The 21,610-nt window shown below is 30.7% G+C and overlaps 2 protein-coding genes across 2 annotated transcripts; both read left to right on the forward strand.

The window, feature by feature from the left end:
- The first annotated feature begins 611 nt into the window (after positions 1-611).
- Positions 612-5,354, forward strand: LOC120092913 (putative E3 ubiquitin-protein ligase XBAT35). The gene is made up of 10 exons (XM_039051158.2): positions 612-1,181; positions 1,318-1,432; positions 1,647-1,727; positions 1,821-1,909; positions 2,345-2,436; positions 2,654-2,735; positions 3,353-3,455; positions 3,541-3,624; positions 3,864-3,955; positions 4,399-5,354. Exons 1-10 carry the CDS (start codon positions 1,080-1,082, stop codon positions 5,032-5,034), a joined length of 1,476 nt encoding a protein of 491 aa, XP_038907086.1. The 5' UTR covers positions 612-1,079; the 3' UTR covers positions 5,035-5,354.
- A 4,304-nt stretch (positions 5,355-9,658) lies between these two features.
- C-NAD-MDH2 (Lactate/malate dehydrogenase family protein) lies at positions 9,659-12,868 on the forward strand. Its single transcript, XM_039051159.2, has 7 exons — positions 9,659-10,028; positions 10,725-10,883; positions 10,983-11,158; positions 11,314-11,594; positions 11,674-11,809; positions 11,897-12,008; positions 12,554-12,868. Exons 1-7 carry the CDS (start codon positions 9,986-9,988, stop codon positions 12,646-12,648), a joined length of 1,002 nt encoding a protein of 333 aa, XP_038907087.1. The 5' UTR covers positions 9,659-9,985; the 3' UTR covers positions 12,649-12,868.
- The last annotated feature ends 8,742 nt before the right edge of the window (positions 12,869-21,610 follow it).

Below are 21,610 nucleotides of genomic sequence, written 5' to 3' on the forward strand. Positions count from 1 at the left end.
TTATTATTGTTTTTCAAAGTGTTTGAAATTCATGGGGTGATATAGATGTTTGAACAAGATTTTTGTGTAATATTTCATTTCATTAGGTTATTCATGAATAAAAAATAGGAAATTTAAGAGAATTTTGTAATTAAACCTATATAATTAAGTTATATACGAAGAAAGCCCTTGAAAGATTATATGGAAAGATAGTTTTTGTTTTTTTAAGTAAGAAATATATTATTTTACAAGAAAGAAAGCCTAAAAGAATAATGAGATTCTTATAAAAAAATATATATAGAGGGAGATTACAAGTTTAATTTTCCAAATCGAACTAAAAAATATATAGAGATAATTATAAATATAGCAAGCAACTCAAAATATTAGTAGATATAACATAATTAAAAAAAATTATAAATACTATAAAATTTAGACAGCCTATCAATGATATACTTTGTTATATTTGTAATTTTTTAAAAAAATGATGCTATACACTAGTATTATCCAAAAAATACTATAAGTTGCAATTATTCAAATATACTATTAAGGTCATGTTATGAAGGCCACAGACGACGACGAAGTTTTCACTTAAACGCGTCCAATATGAGACACCGAAAATAGCGTTACATAAAATTATTCAATGCAAAATTAAATACGAGAGAACGATTGATAGGAAATTTCCTGGGGAATTCGACATTCACCCCTACGTTCTCTGAAATTACATAACTTCCCCACTTCTTTTTTTTATTCGCTTCTTCAAACTTCTTCCCCAGTAAGTAATCCAAATCCCAAGTTTCGAACCTACTCTCTCAACTGTCAACTCTCCTTCATAATTAAACCCTCTATTTCTTATAAACCCAAAAAGCAGAATACCTTTTTGTTTATTTATAGTTCAACCCCTCTGCTTTGCTTTAACGAGATTTCGACTTATTTTTAGAACAATCATTTTTGCCACATTCTAAATTCTGAAGATACTATCCGACGAACGAGAGATTCAAAACTTCTCAATTTCTTTCAATTCTTGTCTTTTCTTTTCCTCTCTTTTTCCTCTTCTGATTCCTTTCTTTGGAATCAGTTTTTTTTTAATATTGTGATCTCGTATGGGGCAGCAACCGTCCAAAGATGAGCTTGTGTATCAGCGCGCTAGCAACGGCGATGTTGAAGGGATTAAAGCCCTTTCTGCTGAAGGTGCCGCCCTTGAGGTGATTTTGACATTTGTTTCTTGATTTACTAGAAATTTGTTATACATATATAACAATTTTGTTTCTTGCAAATTTGTTATACATGAATCTGTTTTTTAACAACTTTTCGTGAATTGTTTTTGGGTATTTGGTGTAGTGGGTTGATAGGGAAGGAAAAACTCCGTTGATTGTTGCCTGTACGAAACCAGAGCCTTATAACGTGGCGAAAACGTTGCTAGAACTCGGCGCCAATGTCAATGCGTTTGGACCAGGTTTGCTGTGAATTTTCTGGGTTTCAATGTAGATTTGGTTTCTTAATTGATTTATCAGATATACATATACATGTATTTTAATTAGATATTTTATTCTATCATTTTATATCAGTTTGTTTTTGTACTTTAGTGCTTGTTAGGACATGTGTTTTGATTGGGATTGTAGTTGTTTATTCTCTTGTAACCCTTTGAATTTGGCTTTATGTTCTATTAGGCCGTAATGGTGGAACACCACTGCACCATGCAGCTAGAAGAGGCTTGGAAAACACTGTTAAATTACTTCTTTCTTACAGAGGTTTGTTGGTTTGTTTGTCTGATAATCGTTTACGTTTATGATTTAACCTCTATTTTTGCCATAAAGGATGCTAATTGTTGTTCCAATTGTCAGCAAATACTTCAATAATTAATGATTCTTGCCAAACTGCATTGGAAGTTGCGAGAGCAGCAGGGCACAAGAATGTTGTTCGTGCCATTGAGGTTAGGGTTAGCGTATACATTTACATGTTATCAATGCTCCCCACATGTAGACTCAAATATTAATTTATTTCATACCGACATAGAAAATCTTTATATTTATTGGAGAGAAAATGACATTAGAGGGGTAGGATTTTCTTTCCTGTCAAATTATCAATAGGCTTGAAGACTTAAATAAACTTATTCGTTTATGTATGTTTTTAACACACAAATGACTTCTTAATATGCCAACTTGAGCATAGCTTAATCGATTAAGATGTGTGTTCTTGACCAAGAGGTTAGAGGTTTGGATCCTGCCTCTCCCACGTTGTTGAACTCAAAAGGAAAATGAAAAGACTTCTTGATAGTGTTGAAGCAGTCTCTAAACTATACAACTGGCAACTTCATTTTAATACTATTTTCTGTTCTCAAAAGGATGTTTCTTATGATGTTTTGTAGAATCATATTTGTATATTCTCTGGTTGGATGCGGGAATTTTATGGGCCGGAGTTTCTCGAAGTACTAGCTCCTCATCTCCTTACACGGAAAGTGTGAGTATATTTTCCATGTGATTTTGGTCATGTTTATCTTTTTTCCCCTCTTTCAATTGATATTGATACTCTGCATTGTATGTTAGTCATTAAAGACACCAGCTAATATTTTCCACTAGCTTTTGATATTTGTTCAGTTTTTCTGTAGAGCCGTGAATTGTTTATCCTTATTTTGTGTATGATATTGCTTGTACATTAACAATGAAAATTTCTGCAGATGGGTAGTTATTATACCTTGTGGTTCTCGAAATCCTGTGAAGCCTTCTAAGTTGGAGCTTGCCATATATGCTAGCTTGCAGGTATTAGTTATAATATGTGTCAGTTTTCCATTTCCTTCCTTTGCCTGTATTTGATAGTTCTTCTGATCCAACTTATGTTTCATTATCCTGTCTCTAGAAAATGGGATATGTAATTTGTGTGAAGATCATGCACCCCCACTCTCAACCCCACCAAAGAAATAAAGGTTTTTTTTTTTTTCAAAAAAATATAAATATAAATATATAGAGCGAGAGAGGAAGAAATAACTGAATCAGCTATGGCATATATAGGTCGTAACTGAATTTCTTTCTTGGACTGTATAGGTTAGCCCCAATTTGTTTTGAAAAATTAATGTAATATATGCCTCGTTGACATTTGGAATAAAATGAAAAATGTTGGTTCTTGGGGATTGTTCTGCAAATCTGTCTTCTGCTAAACAAATGGATTTGATAGCTTCTTTAGCATCCTGCTCTGACCGATGTATTTTATTGTGAATGAGATACTTCTGTTTTTTCCTATATATTGTACTGGTTATATCAGGGGATTCGTTTCTCTTCTAAAAGATATTAGGGGATTCGGTTCTCTTTCTAAAAATTAAAAACATATTGGGGGATTCTATATGTCTTGCTCATGTGTAGACTTTCTATTGAATGGACAGGATGCCCAACCTCGTCTAGTCATTCCATTGTGGAAATCATATTTAGAGGAACATAGGATACAGGAATCTGATCCGTCTGTTGTCATTGTCGACAACCCTCCAAGTAATTTCTAATTGCTCTAAAATACCATTTTAATAACAGTTATTGAATTCTTCAGTTTTATTTATTGACCTTGGCTTTGCCTCAGACCTAGTCTCAAGAGGAGGAAGGAGGCGAAGACGGAGTTGTCACACCTCCTGGGAAGGCAGATGTCGATTTCGAAAATCAAAGAGTACGTAAGAAAGATACACGTTCGTAAATACTTCTGTTTAAAAGTAAATCATTCACACTCCATGTTTGAAAATTCTATTAACAGAAATTAGAATTTTTCATGTTGTGTTTCAAATATCAAACGTCTTATATGCCCACTATTTTTCATCCTCCAAATTATTTAGAAGGTGAAATCAATTTTGTTGCTATTACTGTTGAGATGTAGTGAGTAATTTTGTTTCATTTCTGTGGTTTTTGCAGCTGGACGTCTTAGACTTGCACCTGCTAATGAGTACGACAGACAGCAACTTCAATGGTTTTGTGATGCTTGCAAAGGGATTCCTCAGCCAAAGGTACCATGCCTTTTCTTTCTTATTTCTAGAAAGTGAACGAAACAGATTTATTAACACATATTGTACTCAAGGTATCAGTGTTGCAATATCTATATCGTTGTGGTTTAAAGTTCGAGCTATTCTTGAGAAAATTCGACTGGATGGAGGCGAACTTTAACAAAGGCATTTGCCAAACGGTTTTTTGTATTATAATAGAGTATTCTGTAAGATCGGGAATAGTTTTTCTAACACCATTCCAAAGAGGCTATTACATGGTATATCGTCTCGATGAAACAGTACTGATTGGTGGAGGCATAAACTGTTGTATCTTACATTTTTCTCCGTCTTTGCAGTAGTTTTTTTTTTTTTTTTTTTTGGCTAAGCCTTCAAGCCCAGTAATAAAGGTATTGAATGTTGCTTTTGTGGGGCTGATTATGATATCAAGTACTGTTTTAAAATTTCAGGTGATGCAACCTACAACTTGGCATAATCACCAGAGCCCGATCGACATTGCAACTGTACCTCCCGGTTCAGAAGATCCGGAACTCGTGATGGCCATAAATGCCTCTATTCAGTCAGCTATGCAGGAAAGAGGACAGCATCATAATCCCCATTCATCAAATTCTGAAGCAGGTGCCTCCAGTAGCAGTGCATTACCTCAACCTGTTCCTCCAAAAACAAGTTCTTGCAAATGGACAGTGCACGAAGCCAGCCACGGTTACAATCCAAGCCATCACACTGAAATCCAGAATGACACCGTCCCTGTCATCCAGGTAACACACCCTCCAAATGCAGCCCCCACAGCCCCACCTATGGCAGCCAAAACTTTTGAGGCTAGCACAAGTATGGTTGACTACCCGTTGGTCGGTTCTGACACCATAAACGATGTGCCGTCTTCATCCATTGGGAACGAAGAGAAACAAGGTAATGGCAACTCAATGTGTGTGATATGTTTGGATTCTCCAGTAGAGGGAGCCTGCGTCCCCTGTGGCCATATGGCTGGATGTATGTCTTGTCTAAATGAGATCAAAGCCAAGAACTGGGGCTGCCCGGTTTGTCGCACCAAGATCAATCAAGTCATAAAGTTGTATGCAGTATGATAAAATCGAATAGCGCAATCAGGTGAAAATCGTTGAACTTGGTCTATATATAATTTGCGTTACATACTTTTGAGGTTTTAGATCAGATACTTCGATATATAACCTTTTGAAGTCAAAGATGTAAATTCTTCTGATGGAAATAGGCAGATTGTTTTACAGGTACAACCTCTGCTAAAAAAAGTAAGAGATAAAAAGTGGTAAAACATCATGGGAATATCTGACCCATAAATTAGGCTTTAGGCCTGTGTGTGTATATATATCGTATATGAATTTGTTTATTTCAGATTATGAGTTTGTTAATTAATTTCATTGTTTGCACATATGATATATTCCAATTCATGAATTTAAGTTTTTAAGTTTTTAGATTAATTAGTGATCTAATATGGTTCTTGACAGCAAGGGGGAAGTGTTTGATATAATCATATTTACTGTAACTTAGGCTTTTGGGTTGATGAGTGTTCAAACTATAGATTCTTGTTTCTATATCCATTTTCCCCATTTGTACGTTATAGCTTTAAGTTTTAACAAGCTAATCTATATCTATACTCCCAATATTTATATTTCCATTTTGCCCCTCATTTTTAAATATATAACCACTATACCTTGGTTTGTTATTTATATGTGAACCCTCATTCTTTCCAACAAAGTATCCTGTAAAACACATATTTACATCTTTTCCATACTCTTGGTTAGTTATTTAAACTCACGTATCAAAACTCTCACATACCTTTTCAATAAAGCATCTTTTCATCTATTGATGTATTTAATCTTGTGATGGGGTTTAGAGATTTTAGCGGCAATCAATCTTTTCAAAACAAAGGTAATCAACATGTGTTTTTTTTGTTTCTTTTATCATTCTTGTCAAGTTATGATTCTAATCACTAGTACTTTCATTAGGCCATCAACGATATTGCTAGAAATGACATTCTTAGAAAAAAACAAACATTTTCAATAAAACAATATAAGTCCTTATTTTGGTTATATATTTTAATTGCGTGTTTTTCCCCATTTTGGCAAAATAGAGGAATCATTCAATGTTTTGAATATTGAATTCGGTTATTGAAAAGAGAATGAAAAAGAGTAGAGACAATAGAAAAGAGAGAAGAGTGAAACTATTCTCAATAAATCAATGCACGTTCTTATTTTGATTATATACCTTAATCGTGTGATTGAGAAGAGTGATAAATAGAGGGAAAATTTGAGAAATGTGAGAAGTAAGAGATGAGATACTTTCCGGTTAAATTTTCTTAATTTTAACTGCACAACCATTCTCTCATTTTATTGTTAGTTTAATTATTATATCTAGCATCCTCTCATCTGTTTGAGTTTTTTCTTTTTTAACTATTTTTTGTTCTACTCTTATTCCAATAAAGCAACATATTTAGAAAAATAAAATATTCTCATAAAAAAAAATGAAAGTGCTTATTTGGTCCTTTAAATTAATCAGAGTTTTTAAATTAAAAAAAAATTAGTGAAGACATCTCACAGAAAGTTTGTTTGTAAGAAAAACGTGAAACCAAGAATATGAAAGAGATATAGAGAAGATTTGAGAAACTTATGGAATCAAGATATGGAGAGAGTTATAATATAATCTTCTTAATTTAAATCTTTAAGATATTTAGTGTGATTAATTATATTATATTGATTCTTTCGTTAAAAATTTTTGATTCTCTCTATATTTTTATTTACTTTCATTTTCTAATATATTTTCTTGTATTTGTTCGATCTTTTGTGTGATTAATTATATTATATCGATTATTTTGTAAAAAAAGTTGTATTATATTGGTTCTCCCTATATTTTTATTTATTTTCATTTTCTAATATAAATTTTCTCATATATGTTCTCAATAGCATAATTTTTTTGCTATATTTAGCAGGTGTGTTAAAACTCTTTTTAACTTTTCTTAAATTAATAAAATCAAATAACCCTGGCTTTCTTTGGTAACTATTTCATTTTTTATTTTTAGTTTTTAAAAACAAAGTCTATTTCGTCTCCATTTCTTACAATGATTTACATCACAATGATTGAATTCATAGTCAAATTCTAAAAACAAAAACAAAAATTTGAAACCTACTTTTTTTAGTTTTCAAAATTTGTCTTGATTTTTAAACCATTAGCTAAAGATGAATAATAAATGAAAATATTTGGAGATGAAAATAATGTTTATAGGCTTAATTTTTAATAATAAAAAATAAAAAAATCAAATTATTATCAAACGAATATTCTATATTTCTATTCATTTTAGGTGTTGTGTTTCTTGATTTAAGCCAGAGTATTAAATAATAAAAGGATATTTTGATGGAATGTATCACAAACAAAAATTTAAATAGCAAACAAACGCTCTCTCTCTCTCTTTTTCTTTCTAAAGTGATAAGATATTTATTTAAAATAATAACAATAAATAACAAAAATAGTAAGGTTTTTCTAGACAATAAAGATTAAAAATATTAAACTTTTAAGATTTAGAATTTTTTTATTGAATTTTATATTTATAAAATTTAAGTGAAGGGTCTATTTTACCATTTTAAACATAACACGAAATTAATGGTAAAAAAAATAATGAGATGATTTTGTTTATTTAAATAAATTTTTTTTTACATTATTTTAACCTAGAAAACAAACAAAATCTTAAAAGAAGAACTACAACTATACATAAATATCTACACAATTATAAGATTTTTCCAGTATTTAAATTAAGACATAATTTGATTTTGGAAATGTTAGGAAGTTGGCATTTATTTATGTGATTTGTAAAAAAAGAAATGTAGTATTTACATAATTTATGAGTTTCTATATAAATAAGTGTTAAAAATTCTCCATATTTCAGAAATTTTAATTAAGACTATCAGATTTGACTTATTTTAAAAATGAGGCTCTTGTAATAGATTTAAAAACTTGTATTATTTGGGGAAAATAAAATCTGGGAAAGAAACAGGTTGTGTATATTATTAGATGATAAAGTTTGACAAAAATAAAGTATTGTTAAAATCAATAAAAAATAAAGTATTATTAAAATCAATAAAAAATAAAGTATTGTTGGACCTCATGCTCCATCTCTTTCCACCGGGCACTTACACTCATTAGAAAAGCGTCGGCCACAAAAAATAATAATAATAATAATAAATAAATAAAAATCTTTTCTTTTTTAAGAAAAGTACGTAAATAAATTTATTGAACCGACCTATAATTTCGTGATTCGTGATAATGCAGTAGTTTCATTGGTCCACAAGTACGACATGTAGCTTAATGGCCCACCGTTACGACATGTAGTTTCTTACCGCTCTAACAATGTTCCTTTCTCGTTGCCGCATCTGAAACGGAATATGCTTCACACGTGCCATGATTATTGGAAAAACCACCACAGGATGATATTCCTTTTTAGTCATTCTTTTTGAATTTTATTTAGTTTCGAGCCCTTTCAATAAATTTTCAATTTAATATTTACAGTTAATTATTGTTCATTTTTCTACAATTTCCCTTTTGTCTACGAAGCCTTTTCACAATTTTTAAAAAAATATTCGTATCATGTATTTTCTTTCGTAAAAGTGATTATAATTATTTAATGGTAATTCTTTTAAATCAAAAAATGGATGAAAATATTTATAAATATGATAAAATATGATATTTTTTTGTATTTATAAATAAGTTGGTTATTTAACTATATTTGAAACTGACACTAATGGATTTCAATTACTGCATGTTCCATACTTAAATAAGTTGTTCTATTTTTCCTATTTGAAAACAATCCTTAGATAATCATTTTTTTTTATAAAAATTAACTTCAGATTTTTAAAAAAAATATAAAAACTTAAGGTTAAAATATCATCTGGACATTATACTTTGTATTTTGTTCAATTTTAGTTCTTATACTTTCAAATGTCTAATTTTAATCATCATATTTAGAGGTGATAGTCAGTTCAGTTTCGTCGATTTTGGAGCCAACCAATAACGAAACCAAATCAATTGTTTTATCAAGAATGGATCCAAACCAATGTTTAATAAATAACAAAACCAATGGATCTGTTTTTATTTGGTTTGGTTTATTATTGATTTTGGTTTTCGATTTTTGATATGTTCTTTTTTTTTTCTTCCAAGTTTTTTTATTTCCACTCTTGTTTTGAATTATTTTTTTGTTAATTTTAATTTAAAATTGGTTTTTTATATAGGCTGAAATTTAATATTTTGTTTTTTTCTTAGCACTTTTTTAAATAAAAAACATGTGAGGATCATAATAATTAATTTTTTTCTCTAAACAATAATTATAAATGTATTGTAAAAATTAAAATACAAAAAATATCTAAGGTTAGAGTTTATATTTAAGAGTGTATCCCTTGGTTTGGTTCGGTTTTGATTATTTTTAATAAAAAACTGATCCGAACAATTAATTTTTATTTTCTCAAAATACAAACCAAAATATTCTCAAGATACAAACCAAAACATAATGTTAGACTAAATTTAAAATTTATTGAAAATATAAAGACTAAAATTAAATAAATCTTCAGATGTAAAGATCAAAATATTACTTTTAACTAAAACTTAAATTAAACATTTAGAATGTTCTTTTTTTTAGTAAAAAATTATAGAGATGGAGATAAAACTCCAGTTCTAAAATTGGAAGAACATGCAAATTATCATTCAACTAAGTTACAACGTTACTTTAACCTAAATATTCCCCAGCCCACCGATTCCACGCTCGCTGGAGCCTGGGTCAGAGACCGTTTTTGCCAAAGCCGTTACATAACGGCCGTCAAGACCCCCCGTCGTAGTGACGGCGTCGTTTGATTGGTGACCAGAAAAATCCGCCTCCTTAGGTTTCAGTGTGTCTGTTTCTTCTTCACGCCAATAAATATCGCTTCCTCTTCCACAATTTTCTCTCTACTCTTCCATTGATTCTCCTTCATTTTCTCCTCCGATTCTTCATCTTTCTCTCCTCCTCGATCTTCGTCAGCCATGGCACAAGAACCTGTTAGAGTCCTTGTCACTGGAGCTGCAGGTACTCTACTAAAAAACCATTCCATTTCGCTTCTACTCATGTTCACCTACTTGATCTGAGATGTTGTCTGATTTTCAATCGCTTTCGCTCTTGTTTTCGAGATCTGTTACTATTGTTTGGTGTTTTGTTTGAGTTTTCTATCAGATCTGTTGGTTGTAGTTCCATTTCTTGAGTTTATGCTGTCTAATTCTGGCTTGTTATGCTGTTTTCTTAGTCATGTTTGGATTAGGAGGTTCTGTCTGTTATGGAAGTGTTTTTGTGTTTCTTTCGTTGATAATCGAGTTTTCTCTTTGCTTAAGATTTATAGTTATGAATGTTGAAAGGTATAGATGGAGAGAATGATGTGGATCTAGACTGTGAACCTGCGTAGCTTATATTGATGATCTTTACTTTCGGTGTTATTGAGAAGAGATAGCTTCAGTATATGTTGATTAGTTCTTGTAAATTATAGCTTTTGTGCTCTAATGCTTATTCAGTTCTTTATCATACTTTATTTCGTTAAAAGGTTTATTCTCTGGTCTTTTAGAGAAGTCAATTACCAGCTTATTCTTTTTGGTGATATAGTCCTTTTATCAAACTTTATATCGCTGGAAGGCATTTCGTATTCTTAAGGATGACCAAAACCTGATTGGTTTATTTTGCCGACTCCTTCAATATTTTCGTATGAATTAATGCATTTGCTTGTTGGATTTTCAGGACAAATCGGATATGCTCTTGTGCCTATGATTGCCAGAGGAGTATTACTAGGACCCAACCAACCTGTCATCTTGCACATGCTTGATATCCCACCTGCTGCAGAGTCTTTGAATGGTGTAAAGATGGAGTTGGTGGATGCTGCTTTCCCACTCCTTAAAGGTATATATAACACAACAATTCTTTGCTAATATCGGACGTTAACTCCTATGGTTTCTGTGGTTATCTTATCATTTGTGGATGCTTTATACAATGTTTTAGGTGTTGTTGCTACAACTGATGTGGTTGAGGCTTGCACCGGTGTCAGTATTGCTATTATGGTTGGTGGATTCCCAAGGAAAGAGGGTATGGAAAGAAAAGACGTGATGTCCAAAAATGTCTCAATTTACAAGGCTCAGGCTTCTGCTCTTGAAAAGCACGCTGCTGCCAACTGTAAGGTAAATGACGTCGATTGAATTCCATGTAATATCATTTAAAATTTTTTCATACTATTGCAGTATTAGAAATTTTCTCCTGAACAGTATTGTTCTTTTCCTTTCGAGTTATGTTTGAATGGTCAGACATCTGACTCTTTGTATCCTTACTCTTGCAGGTCTTGGTTGTTGCTAACCCAGCAAACACTAATGCATTGATCTTGAAGGAGTTTGCTCCTTCCATCCCGGAGAAAAATATTTCTTGCTTGACGAGATTGGATCACAACAGGGCATTGGGCCAAATTTCAGAGAGGTTGAATGTTCAAGTATCTGATGTTAAGAATGTTATCATCTGGGGTAACCATTCATCAACTCAATACCCTGACGTCAACCATGCTACTGTTAAGTTACCATCTGGGGAGGAGAAATCTGTCCGTGAGCTTGTTGCTGATGATGAATGGTAGAGTTTCTGTACAATATATCTGTCTCTAAGTTTGATGAGAAGAATTTATAATGATATATGGTTTCGTTCGTTGAAGGTTGAATGGAGAGTTTATTAGTACTGTTCAACAACGTGGTGCTGCAATCATCAAAGCCCGGAAGCTCTCAAGTGCACTGTCAGCTGCTAGTGCAGCTTGCGATCACATTCGTGATTGGGTGCTTGGAACTCCAGAGGTTGGTGATTTTGCCCAAGTCTTTTCAATTCCGTGGTTTGAAATAATGCTGAATTTTAGAGGTCATTAAAACTTAATATCCTTCCAGGGCACCTGGGTTTCCATGGGAGTTTATTCTGATGGATCATACAATGTACCAGCTGGACTGATCTACTCATTCCCCGTCACCTGCCGTAACGGTGAATGGTCAATTGTGCAAGGTATCGTTTACGTTTTTCTTTCAATTGAATTGATCAATGTGGGAAATCATGCTTTTGATAATTGGAAAAGAAAACAAAGCACAAACAAAAGGCATCCAACAAAAGAAGAGCCAACCAGTTAACTACAGAAAAAAAAGGTCTCAAATCCAAAGTGTAAGATATCCTTGGAAATCAACACTCAAATAAAAATATTGAACCCGATGGCTTATCATGGCTTATCATCGTTTAGATATTGCATTTATTTTTCTTGTTGCTGGCCATATGTGTTGAACAAACCTTGGAGTTAAGTCTTGGTATTTTTCACTTTTCTCATCACGTACGACTTCATCATCCTGATTGTTTTGATATTGTGATGATGAGATTCCATCTAATAATTGTAAAGAGAATAGATGGAGCTGAAAATCTAGTCTCTAGGTGTAAGTTTTTGGAATTCTCGATGTGATCACGATAGGGTTATATATTCATGTCAAGCACGATGTTTTTCGCACATCATGTATACTCCATACTGAGATCTCATCTGTTTGATCATACCTTTCTGGATCCAGGACTTTCGGTTGATGAATTCTCTAGGAAGAAACTGGACTTGACTGCCGAGGAGTTGACGGAGGAAAAGGCGTTGGCTTACTCGTGCCTGTCCTAAATTATTGTCCCCTTCTTCACGTTGGTAGTAAGGTGGCTCTTAATTTACGTACTTTTTTTTTTTGAGTGGCTACAGTTTTGATTGAATAATGCCATTGTTAAGAAGAGCTATAGGAAGCAGTGAATCAGGACAATATCATCTGCTTCTGTTTATGTATTTCCATTTTATCGAGGATTTTTCGTTTCCTTACCGCTTCAGCCGGCAATGAAACCATCATCAACTGCCTGTGTCTATGATGAATTTTACATCAGTTTTGTTGATTGGATTCACATATTTTTATTAACATTCACCCACCAGAATAATTTTCTTCTCCAATTTGTTTGATTATGTTCGTTTATTCTTAAAAATTGTTTGTTCAGACGAATATTTGTTCAATTTTAACTTTTTAGTTGGAGAGTAAAAATAGTGAAAAGGGTATAAAGCCAAATTCATCACTACGTATTTTTACCCATTACTATACTGCAACAAGTTTTTTCCCCCCTCTCAAGTGAGTTAATGTTAAAATGACATTATATGGTTGATAATATTGATATGCTAATTTTAAGATATATTTTGATATCTAAACAGTTTTTTTCCTCACAAAAGAAAAAACTTGATTCTAACTTTATACATCATTTTGCCCCTAGATGAAAGAAAATTAAGCTCTAAGTTTCATCCACTTTTTGGTGGATTAGCTTATGAATTTATACATTTACTAATCCGTGATCAAAATTGCCACAATCGTAATGGTTAACATTCATGTATCAATTGTAATGAGCAATCTAGAATGAGATTCATTTGATTGTGTTTACAATACACTTGTATAATTGTAATAAAAAATTCATTGTTTACTTTTAGATGGAAACTTAATGAAAAGAGAAAATGATGAAAAGTTAGTAAAAAAAAAAAAAGAAGGTATAGGTCATATTTAGTAATCAAATGTAATTAGATTGATGACTCTCTCCTCAATAGAATTATGTTTGCTTATTATAGTGGATCCACATTTTATTACTATGATAGATAAACAACAAATTTAATTAAATGGGATATATTTTAAATTAGAATCTGATTACATTTACAAGAAAATAAACATGGGCCTTGTTCAATTTTGAATATTTTGATTTAGCCTAAGACTACCTACAACAACTACCATCCAAAATACTTTTGTACCTACGAAAATAGTGTTTATTCATAATTTCTGAACTTCACCTTTTCTAACATTTTGTATAAATGTTATATATCTTACTGTGAATTCTCTCTTTTCCTTTGCATGCATATAATTTTGTCCCTAATATTAATTTGGTTATATTATTATCATTTTTCAAACTTCTAATTTTATTCTTAATATATAGTTCTTTTTTACAAAAAAAAATCTATAAAAATGACCGTTTTAATACGTTAAGTATCTTGTTTAAAAAGAAACATTAATTAAAGATATATTCTAAAATGTAGTGAATGTTATTAGAAATTTGTTAATATGCAATTACATATATTATGAGATGTATTTAATATCCAGAATAACATATGACTTGAATGAACATAGCTCAACAATAAATAGTATGTACTCTTTTTCTCAAGTTCGGAAGTTCAAATTTTCATATTCCATTGTTGTAAAAAAAAAAAAAAATGACTCGAGTATTTTTAAAGATTGAAACAGTAAATCCTTGTAAATTGTAAGCATATGAGTAATCCAACGTTAGAAAATTTACGGTCGAAGAGTGCTTATCACCTACAGATCCAAAGTCTAAAAGAAAATTCGAAAATTTAGTTACCCCCTCAATTTTCTTTTTTGATAATTAACAAAGTCTTGGAAGACTATTAATGGAGATATTAAATCTCTCTCCTAAAGTAAAAAGTTGTAATTGGAAAATACTTAATCACCTTATTACTGATTCTAACTTTTACTAATTCTTTATATATCCTTTTTTGCAGGAAGAATGGATTGAGACCACAAGCAATGTTATTTGCAACATTTAGGCTGTTCGATAATATATATATTTTTTAATTTTTTAATTTTTTTAAAATAAACATTTGGATTCTTAGTCAAATTATATATATAAAAATAAGTTTATAAAATTTATTTTTTTTAGTTTTCAAAACTTTACTTGATTTTTTAAAAACTTATTAGAAAATGGGTAACAAAACAAAGTTAATTTATAGGTGTAATAATGTTTATAAGCTTAATTGAAAAAAAAAAAACATGAATAGCCTTTGGTTGATGGTTCTTGTAATTGTCACTAATATCTATATCTTGACGAAAATGTCAAATTCTGGTGTCATTTATTAACAATGGTAAATTTTCGTTCAAAATTTGGATTGGATTGGGTTAGTCGGTAATTACTTGGTATTGATAATAGTAAAAAGTCACTAAAAAAATAAAACTAAGAGATTTTTTTTTCGTAAACTTACATTATTTTTTTCCTTTATTTTTTTTTTGTCAATTCAAAATAACTAAAAATTCAATTTGAAAAACAAAAGACCAAACGGGTATAACCTTATTTTCATCTAATTATCCTAATTTATTTCTTGTTGGCCAGCATGAAACTCAAATAACCAACTTACACAACTACTTTTGGCTTTTAGTTAATGTATTATTAAAAAAAACATGTTTTTTTAAGGTAAAAAAACATGTTTTTATATCTCATTAATGTTGGTCTCAATTTTTTAAAATTTTTTTTAAAAAAATTTAATTGTTTTTCCTTAAAAATAGACACTTTTAGAAGTTAAAAAGGATTAAAATATAATATAACCTTAAAATTTTAAATTTAATAGTAATTTAACATGATATTAGAATATAGATGCTTTGGGTTGAAAATTAAACTCAATTCATGATTATTCTAAAGTAAATGATAATCAATATTTAGTATATAAATATGGATGAAGAACCAAATTATTAAAATTACATGGAACTTAGACCATTAATTGGAGATGTGAGTGTGGTTTTATCAACCATGTGAATTAGACTGGAATGGGTAGACTCTCATTATTAGATTGAGAATAGGAGGCTAAAGAGACATAGTATTTTGGGGACCATAACCTTATATTTATAAGATGATTCTAGAGTTCCTATAATTTGGGAACATTTTTATTCGTAAAGTTATGGGTCCATAATTAAGACCATATTATATATTTATTAAATAATTCAAATATAATTACTATTTAATGGTTACCCATATACGAACTAATTGCTAAATTTATTCTAACAATTTCATACTTGGGTAACAATTTCCTTAATTATTAGTAATTACATCAATTTATTCTTTAATGCACAACTCAATGCTATTTTAAAAAACTTTCCTTTAAACACAATCCTATCCATTTCGTATGCCAATGAAGAACTAAAGCAACTTTTGTCATAGGTATAGCCATGACTCGGCCTCCAATGATCACACAACACCAAACATACGCAATGACATAAATCAAATGTGGAAAAGTAGCATGAAAATAACATCTAATGTGATCTAAATATGTCTATTCCCAATTGGTTCAACTTTATTCTTGAGCGAGATCGAATTCACCTCTTTTTTGAAGAGATTGAAATTCTTCGTACTAGAAGCAATTGGACGCATCAACCTCTAAATTTTGTTTTACAGAATACATGAAATTTAGAATGACAGAAACCATGAAAAAACATAAACCTAAGCATACCTTTTATAATTGAAATAGAAAGGAATGGATTAAGAAATCACATACCCTTGAAGACCAAATCTTCACGTTCCTCTCCAATTCAAGTCGTCTTCTCCTGATCTCACGAACTCGACATCCACTAACTCAATGAACAAGAACGAATACTACCAAGGGGTCTTCCCTATTATTCTCAAGGACAAGAACCGTGCAAAGGTGTGAGCTTGCACTCAATCTTGGGGTGAGGGAAGGAGAAGATAACTAAGAGTTTTTTTCTTTTTCTTTATGAGATTCACAGAGAGAAGGAGAACCAGAGAGAGACACAGAGAGAGAACTTTCTCTCTCTTTCAACTTGTTATGTGAGAGTGAGAGATTAAGAGGTGAGGGAGTCATAACTCATTCCTCTTTATTTTTAATAAATTCAAATTAAAAAATTTGAATTATAAATATATATATATTAGCACTTAATATATATTTAAATTATATGTTATATCACATATAACATAAACTATATTTTGTTATTCTCTCAAATAATCTAAGGTATTAATATGAATCATATCAATATTAATTTTAACATATAGTTTCTATATGAATCATATTCATATAATTAATATTTGAATAATATTCAAACATTTATTTCTCTCATAAAACTATATAAATTTAATGTGAATCATATTCACATTAAATTTTAACATATAGTTTTTATATGAACCATATTCATACAATTAATATTTGAATTATATTCATATAATTAATATTTGAATCGTATTCAAATATTTATTTCTCTCATAAAAATATATCAACATACATTATATCATAAAATGTATCAATATACATTATTTAACTATATTTTATACAATAAATTCCCTTTAATTAATCTGAACAATTCAAATCACACCAAAATTAATTTGATTTCCATCAGTCCTGATTGAGCTAATGAGGGGACCTTATGGACCTATAGATTGAATCTCCAATGATATGAGATTAATTGATGGAACGAACACATGCACAACAGAAGACAAATGGATCTAAAGTACTCTAATTAGATTAATTACAAAGATAAGCATGCAATTGAAACAAAGAATACAACATTTGTAGACTTTGAATCTTCTCCAAATTAGCTCCAATCTCCTCGCGAACAGTTCATAAACCACCACGAGAGTCTTCTCGACTATTCTCCGACCTTAGAACAGGATGGTGGGATCCGATGAGTAACTAACTTGGAGGAAAAAGTTTAAGTCTTAGAGAGTAAATTATTAAAAGATTATTATATAATCTCATCCAATTCCGCCAAGAGTTTTAGAAATTCAACAAACACTCCCTTTTAAAGACCATTATATGCAAAACATGCAACTTTGAGTTTGATGAAAATTTGACACTAAAAAAATCCATTAACTCAAAGTGGGATTTAGTGGGACAAGTGTCTTGTGAAGACAACATCTAGCCATGCAAAAGTGGCATTTCTCACTCACAAATGTTGGATCTTTCCACTAACTTGGTCAAAGTTTGATTCTCAAAGTCCAAAATTAACAAATCTGACTATTTGACTTTCAAAAGTCAAAAGTCAACAATTTGATTTCCATTGCATTTTTGACCTAGTCAATAATTTAACTTTTAATGTAATTTTGACTAATTCCATTAATTTCAAAATTAATTCTAATAATCAATTTTAAAATTAAATTAATATTAAATAATTTAATTAATTTAGTTTAATATTAAATCCAACAATAATCACAATGAATATGAATCCCTATTCATAATCTTGATATTTAAATCCTATTTAAATATCTCCTATTTTCTCTCTCTTTATGTTTAACTCACAATTAGACATTAGGTTAAATATATCGTATATATTTACCGCGTTGCTCCAAAAACCGAATTTGAACACTTCAAATTCGTTCGTCAGATTGTTTTAAGGTTTAGTCCGATATGAGTTAATATGGAGATCTCATGGACCTACAGATCATGGGCTCCAACGATCTGTGATTAACAAGCTAAACTATTTAACTTAATTAACCACCATTTGTTAACTACCGAGTCACTCCACTAAAGTTCAGTAGTTGCATTCTCCTCACTGTAGATATATTATGTCTACTCGATATAACCATGATTAATAAGTTAACCCCTCACAGGTTGTTCGTAATAACGACTGGATCAAAAACTGTTTTACCCCCGAGATTACATCTTGCTTCTTAAGTCCTACTGATACTCTAATGAACAATTGGTTTGCGATCCAATCACTAAATCGAGTGCCTCTCGGACCAATGAGAGGGTGGGGCCTCTTATTCAAGATCTGGAGTCAGCACTTAAGGGAACAACCTCTCTACTATCCCCAAAAGCGGTAGGAGTGAATTCCGTCTTGCACTTTATGTCCCCAGCTATCTACCCAATCTTACCCCTAAAAGAGGAGACTTACTGAGTCGACGCTGTTGAGCCAACCCTCACCCATGCAAATTTAAGGATAATCCCGAATAAATAGGAGTTCATAGTTAGCTTAGGATTAAGGTCAAGTTACCTAGGTCATCGCTTTGAAATAGTCAGCCTTAAACATTATAAAGTAAGAGTGACTTAATTCTTGGTTCAATCTTATGCAAACTCATTGCATAGGATGCCCCCACTCCTCATGTTATTATATGAACGAATCAGGATCACTTCGTTTGTACCACTTTACAACAAATTGTAACAACTATAGAGTGGGTCGCATCCAATAGTGTTATCAGAATAAGGTATTCAATCTTATTCATATACTATAGACTGTTTTGGCTATTTACTGAACTTGATCTACGCTTAAGTCTCCACATAAAGTTCATGTATTCAAATAATAACCATGGATCTTTAGTTTATTGGATTTAGAGTTTACAAGTGCAATTCACATATTCAATAATAGTTTTATTGAATAAACGTCAATAACATCTTTATTGATAATAGAATACGTTTAACATTACAAACTACGAGTTTTAGGACATACAACCTAACATTAATCAACATTCATTAATTGCCGGTCAGTCCACTAAAGACTGACAATTGAACTCTTTGAACTATAGATATATTTATGTGTCTATTGGATATAACCAATCAATAGTGCGTTGACCCTTCACAAATTGTTTGTAAGTACAACTGGGTCAAATTAACGTTTTACCCCTGTAGTTACATCTAACTCCTTAAGTACCATTGATCAATCTAATGAATAATTAGTCATAGTTCAACTATGATCGAACCCCTCTCGAGCCAGGAGAAGGTGAGGCGTCTCATTGTTCAAGCTTCAGAATCAACCCTTAAAGGAACAATTTATCTTCTTACCCTAACTATAGGGAAGGAGTAAATTCCTTCTTGTGTAGCTGTGTTTCGAGCTCCCTAATCAACTGAATCCCAAAATTGGTAGGCTTATTGAGTTGGCGAATTGGGCCACTTTTACCCATACAAATCAAAGGATCGCCCTCTTAGGTAGGAGTTCACAACTCACTCAAGATTAAGGTCAAGTCACTTATAGTCATTTTGGTGAAATGCAAGTCTCTTCTAGCAATGATGTTATACATAGAAACTTAACATTTTATGGTCTGGTCGTTATACAAACTCTTTTGTATAAGATACCCTCGCTCATATGTCTCTACAAGAATAATCAGGATCAGATCATTTGTAGCAACTATAAAGCGCGCCATATCAGTAATGTTATTAGGATAAGACACCTAACATTATCCATATACTACATACCATTTAGATTATCACTTAAACATGATCCATTTGATCTCCACATACATGTTTTAAATTACACCAGATAACCTTAGATCTTAGGTTAATGGATTATTGCACAAGGAATATAAAATCAATCAACCATTGATTCAACTAACATAAAATTACGAGGTTTTAGGACATACACCTTAACATTTCTAACCTTATGTTAAACTACAACTAGAAATGAATTGATTCAGAGTAACTAAAAAATTCATCTCTTTTATTATGCAAAAAACTTAAAATTTATGTCTAGCTACTTTAAGAAGGCACATAAACTCCCACTGAACTGACATATCATAAATTTCACACTTGTATGAGAATCATGCTCCTAAGTCTTTGTATGAAATTTCTTAATAAGTGGATCCACAATGATGGAGTTGTATTCCTTTAGACACATGAAAAACTTCGGATTATCTTTATCAACCAAAACTTATAGTTCTGATACAAAGCTTTTGTTGATCAATATTTGAAACAAACTTTTGTCAAGATAACCGGATGACAAAACTTAGATTTGAATTTGTTGCCATATAAATGCTATGAACACCAACTACAAATGTGAAAAATTTTACCATTGGTCTTTATTGAATAGTTGTACCTTTTAATGAATATAACCTCAAAAGTGGATCTTGTTGGCCACACTTCTATTTGAAAAATCATGGGCCCATAATTAAGACCACATAATATGTCCATTAAATAGTCTAAATATAAATTCTATTTAACGTGTTACTATATATGAATTAATTATTAGATTTATACCAACACTTTGTTGAAACCCTAGCTAAAATCTAAAAATACAAATAATTGATTAAGGAAGATGATCAGCATCATGTCATTCTACTTATCATGTTTACTTTTTTACGACAATTTCACATATTTGATTAACACAATAGCTTGCTTTTGATATAAACAAAGGATCAAAAGTTTTCTTAAAAAGAAAGAAAAAGAAAGAAAGAAAATGAAAGAAAAGAAATACCATAACCACTAAGGTTAGATTTTTGGTTAAATTACATAAAACACTCGTCACTTTTGAAATATACTTCAATTATATATCTCTCTAAATATTTGGAAAGTTTTATTTTAATACTTGAATTTTGAAATTGTTCCAAAAAATATTTTCGAGTACAACAAATTATATGTAAAAATCAAAATATATATACATTAACGATCATAATTGGTGTAAGAATTAAGTAATTTTATGAATGATATTGTAAATAATGTCAACAATATCTTTTGAGATATAATAGATGGTATTGGTAACAACAATCTTAAATCTTCTATATAGTTGAAATTGAGTTGTAAATAATGTAATATACGTTTTTTAATTGTTATAATCACTTAGATGAAAAACTCTCCCGGAATACTTTTCGAAATAATTTCAAAGTTCATTAGTTAAAATAAAATTTTTCAAAGTTGAGAATATTTTGTATAGTTTAAATTTGGCTTATATTTAATTTTTTTTTTAAAATATACTTTTAACTAATCATAACATAAGTTATCATCTTCTACCAAAGAAAAAAAAAACCCACATTGCAATATCATCATTACGTTCATGACCCAATTAATATTATTTTTGCCAAAGGTGGAATTAAAAAAAAAAAAAAAGAAAGAAAAAAAAGAAAAAGAAAAA

This window comes from Benincasa hispida, chromosome 12, assembly GCF_027475165.1.
Source record: "Benincasa hispida cultivar pf3 chromosome 12, pf3_genome.v1.1, whole genome shotgun sequence".
Classification (NCBI taxonomy): Eukaryota; Viridiplantae; Streptophyta; class Magnoliopsida; order Cucurbitales; family Cucurbitaceae; genus Benincasa; species Benincasa hispida.